The sequence below is a fragment of the Carlito syrichta genome, unplaced genomic scaffold (assembly GCF_000164805.1).
Source record: "Carlito syrichta isolate Samal-C Ts95f unplaced genomic scaffold, Tarsius_syrichta-2.0.1 Scaffold309481, whole genome shotgun sequence".
Taxonomy (NCBI): domain Eukaryota; kingdom Metazoa; phylum Chordata; class Mammalia; order Primates; family Tarsiidae; genus Carlito; species Carlito syrichta.
The window spans coordinates 264,265-268,912 of NW_007253577.1; the positions used below are offsets into that span (position 1 = coordinate 264,265).

At 60.5% G+C, this 4,648-nt stretch overlaps 1 protein-coding gene across 1 annotated transcript in view; it reads left to right on the forward strand.

Moving 5' to 3' along the window:
- CARD10 (caspase recruitment domain family member 10) overlaps positions 1-1,219 on the forward strand; it is a 28,167-nt gene extending 26,948 nt beyond the window's left edge. Inside the window, exon 21 of the mRNA XM_021717231.1 lies at positions 216-1,219. Within this exon, the coding sequence (XP_021572906.1) occupies positions 216-450 (235 nt within the window). The 3' untranslated portion in view covers positions 451-1,219. The remainder of the gene's footprint in view (positions 1-215) is intronic.
- The last annotated feature ends 3,429 nt before the right edge of the window (positions 1,220-4,648 follow it).

Sequence of the window (4,648 nt, forward strand, 5' to 3'; positions counted from 1 at the left end):
CCCCCTCCCCCTCCCTCTCTCCCCCTGGACCCCCCTCTCTCCTTCCCCTTCTCTCTGTCACTCCTCCTCTCCCCATCTGTTTGCCGTCTGTCTCTCTCCGTCTGTCCCTGTCTCCGTCTGTCTCTTCCTGACTCTTCCTACCTTGTCTGTCCCTCTCCTCTGTCCCTCTGTCCATCTTGCCCACACCCTGACCCTGTGCACTCTTCTCTCGGCAGGGGTCTGCTAGGCCGGCCAGGCTCGCGGGACTCGGAGCTGCTGCGGCAGTGCCGTGGCTTGGAGCAGATGCTCTGGGGGCTGCCCTGCTCCTGGGTGCAGGTGCCCGCCCATGAGTGGGGCCACGCAGAGGAGCTGGCCAAGGTGGTGCGCGGCCGCATCCTGCAGGAGCAGGCCCGCCTTGTGTGGGTGGAGCGCGGCAGCAGCAGAGGCTGCTGCAGCAGCAGCGAGGCCTGAGGCCCTCCCAGGCCCAGGGCCTCCTCGGCACTCAGAGGCTGCCAGCCAGCGGAACCCATGTCTGCGGGGGAGCTGGGTCCTCCCACCTGAGCCTTTCTAGACCTTGGACTCCTGGACGTGGGACACTTGGCTCTGGGTTCTCGTCCTGGCCCGGGCGAGCCCACAGGAGCCCGAGGGACACAGCTCCCACTGCCCTGTACTTGCTGCTCTGGGCCCTCCCACCTGTCCCGTGTCTCCGTGTGGCCCTCGTGGGTCTCACGTGTGTGTCTGTCCTCCCCTTCAACATGCCCCAGAGTCTGTTCTCAAACTGTGCACACCCCAGTTCTCAGGCCGGCCCGGGCCCGTCCCTCCGCCAGGGCGCACAAGGTCTCCCACGGTCCTTAGCTCTGCTGCCAGGAGCACCGAGCCCACTCCCATGTGACTCCCGCCACCCCACTCTCATTTCCCGGGTATTCGGCCACCTGTGGACACCGTGGCTTCCCTGGTCCACAGTCACCTGTGCCTCATGGTTCTCTCCACTGCGTCCGTGGTTGTCTCCTGTGTTATTGTCACGCTCTACTCCTGTGACATGTGGGCACCAGTGCGTGTGTTCCCAGTGAACACGCCCAGGGCGTGTCTCCCAGGGCCCGCTCCCTGACTGCGCCCGCCTCTCGGTGGGGTGGGGGCTGGCTGCCCTGTCATTAGAATGTATGGCTCGTGGGCTGGGAATGGGCCCTCTTCACTCAGAAGCTGCACATTACAGAGCATTAAACACTGTTTTGTCATAGACGCAGGTGGCCTTCTGCTTGCTTGTGCACCTGGCCCGGCGCCCTTTCCAGCTCCTTCTATTTGTCCCCACCCCCAGCTCAGGCTGACACCACCTCTCAGCTCCCTGCTCCCCCAGCTCCCCCAGCTCCCCCATCGGGAGGGTCAGATTCCTATCCCAGCAGCGCTCGCCATCTGTGCTGGCGTCACCTTACCTGCCCCAGGATGACCAGAGGAGGGCCCCACAGATGGGCCACCCCAGCGCTCAGCCCTGCCTGCAGCTGATCATCAAAGGAGTGTCCCCCGGAGCCAGCAGGGCGTGGACCCAGACTGAAGGCACCTGGCTGCTGAGTCTGGGTCAAGAGCAAATGCTCAGTGTGCAATCAGGTCCCTGAGACAGCTTCACCAGAGAGGCTGGTTGCCCCCAAAGGGGGCAATCCAGGCAGCCTTACTGGAGGAGGTGCCACTTGAGCTGGGGGTTGAAATTCCTTTCTTCAAGAAGCATTTATTAGACCTATGTGCCTAAGCGTAGCTGACTGCCCTTGGTCATAGTCAAGGACAATTTGGGCAGACCCCTGGGGGGTTTAGGGGGAGTGGGTGGGTGTGCTAACAAGGTGGTCCAGCCTCAAGAGCAAAAGCTCAGAGGCAAAAAATGGGTTGTTTGGACCCCTGGGGGTGGGGCCGCAGCCTGTCTTTAGTGGGCAGGGGCTACAAGGAGGGGCTGCAGAGAAGAGGTGGGCGAGGGGCCTCAGAGGCTGGGCCACGTGGGGGAAGGTGGTTGGGGATACTAGGGTGGAGGGTGGGCCCAGGCTGTCCCAGGAACCGGGAGTAGCATCTGTCCCAGGATGGAGTGCCGGGTGCAGAGGGCAGTGTGGCTCGGTTGAAAGCTAGGTGACCTTGGCAGTTTGGATGGCCTCTCTGAGCGTGGGACCCTTCCCGGTGGACAGGAGGCCAAGACAGTGGGGTGGGCGTGGAGGTGCCGGTTGGCTGTGGCCAGGTCGGCAAGTGTGGCTGGGGCAGACTCTTGCTTGGGACACCTGGCTCTTCCCACCCTTTCCAAGACCAGGGTGACAAGGGCACTCACTGACCCCAGGGCACAGGGTTGGGTGCTTTGTCCCTTGCCATCCGAGGCTTTCTCGGGTGCTGACCCTCCTGGTCCCTCCAACCGCATCCTCCCCACGTTAGGCTGCAAACCTGCCCTTAGCTGTACCATCGCCACGCCTTTGCTCATGCTGGCTGCCCTGGCCGCTCTTCCTGCCTAAATCCTCCTGACCTTTTAGGCCTGGTGGAGGCACCTCTGCCACAAAGCCCACCAGGTCCTCCCAGCTCTTGGGACTTCCGGACCCAGCCATGTTCTGCCTTGTGGCAGGTTGCGGGGTCTCTGGTTGTCTCTGGATGGCTGTAGCTCCCTGGACCCCAGTGGGAACTGGGTCATGCACATTTGGGTAAACAAACCCCCTGCCCCCAGCATGTGCCTGGCCAGTGCTTGGTCTTTGGACACAGGTGTCTGGGGAAAGGCTGGGGCTGGTGGCTTGGCTACCTTGCCTGTCCTTGTGTTAGGTGGCCTTTCTGTGGGGAGAAGCCCACACTCATCCTATAATTGTCACCAAGTCATATTTTTGTCCCTGTTTTAGAAATGACGAGAGTAGTGCTGGGTTCGGTGGCTCAGCCCGTAATCCCACGCTTTGGGAGGCCGAGGTGAGTGGATTGCCTGAGCCCACGGGTTCGAGACCCGCCTGGGCAACTTGGCGAGACCTCGTCTCTACAATAAACCAAAAAATTAGCCGGGCATGGTAGCGCGTGCCTGTAGTTCCGGTTACTTGGAAGGCTGAAGCGGAAGGATCGCCAGAGCCTGGCAGGTCGAGGCTGCGGTAGCTGGGAGTGAGCCACTGTCCTCCAGCCTGAGCAATAGAGTGAGACTCCACCTCAGAAAACAACAAAAAAAACCCCCAAAACAAAACAAATAAAAAAGAAACGACAAGAGTAACTTTTCCAGAGTCACACAGCCAGCGAGAGGCCCTGTCAGGCTGTGAACCTGGTCTGTGGGACACAGGGCCTGGGACTGTCCCTTGGTGTTGCTGTGAAGGGACCCAGTTAGGGGCTGGCCCATGGGAGGGTGACTCAGAAGGGCTGGTGTTCCCTTCCTCTGCCCCCCTGTCATGCAGGGCTGGGCCCCACAGCTCAGTTCACCAGCCATTCCTTGTGTTCAACAGCTATTTATTGAGCTCCTACGATGTGCCAGGCACTGCTCTGAGCACTGAGGGCTGGGGACGCCATAATTAAAAAAGAAGAAATTCTGCTCTGATAGCTCTCGTGAGGAAGACAGACAGCAAACAGACAACGTATTCAGGATGTGAAAGTTGGAAAGTGCTACGGAGAAAACAGCAGAGCAGGGGACTCAGGAGAGACAGGCCTGGGGGGCTGGGCAGGAGTGGGGGAGGGCTTGCAATTTAAACCAAGTGGTCAGGGAAGGCTTCATGGCAAAGGTGGCATTTCGTGTAAAGACCTGAAGGAAGTGAAGGCGTGGAATGTGCAGATCTCCAGGGAGAGTGCCCAGGTGGCCACAGCAAGCGCAAAGATTTGGAGGAGGCTGCAGGCCTGGACCGGCTCAGAGCCCAGTGGGTCTGGAGCAACGGGCCAAGAGGGGGGGGGCGGTAGGAAATAAGGTGAAGGTACCTGGGGACCAGCTCAGATAGGGCCTTATGGACCAGTATGTGCTTTTGGCTTGTGTCCTGAAGAAGATGGGAGCCCGTGCAGGGCTGGAGCAGAGGAGGGAGGAGAAGTGAGTGACCTTATGCAAAACAAGGCGGAGGCAGTGACTGGAGGAGGCCCTCTGACCACCCCCTGGCCTGCCTGGGAGAGGCCACTGCAGAGACCGACAAGAGAGGTGGAGCACGGGTGGACCATAGCAGTCAGGCCTCTGGGGCTGAGTTATTGCAGCATCTTTGATCATGCCATGCTTCTGTGCCTGTGTCTTCAGCTATAGACTAGGAATGACAAGGTCCCAGCACTGTTGTGAAGACGAAAAGAAACAAGCAGAGGATGGTGGGAGCCTCAGAGGTTGGGAAGGGGCATCCATCGGGAAAGCTTCCTGGAAGAGGGAACCCTGGAGCTGAGCTTTAAAGCCCAAATAGAATTCAGCCTGGCAGAGGGAACGTGGAGAGGACAGCGGGATATGGGGAGGGCATCCTGGAGAAGAAACTGAGCAAGGCTGGGAGGCTGGGTGAACAAGGACACTGCAGAGTAATGGCTGCCGAATGAACCAAGCCCACGGGTCTCTGGGGAGAGGGGCGGTGGGGGGCCCCTCCCTTCCACAGGGCCTGGAGGGTGTGTTGTCTCCCTCCCCCCACCCCGCAGCAGCTGGCAGGGCCTGGGCTGCCCCCTCAGCTGGTGCCTCCTATTCAGCCACCCCTGGGGCGCTCTTCATCTGGCCCCGCCCCCTGGTTGAGTGGGG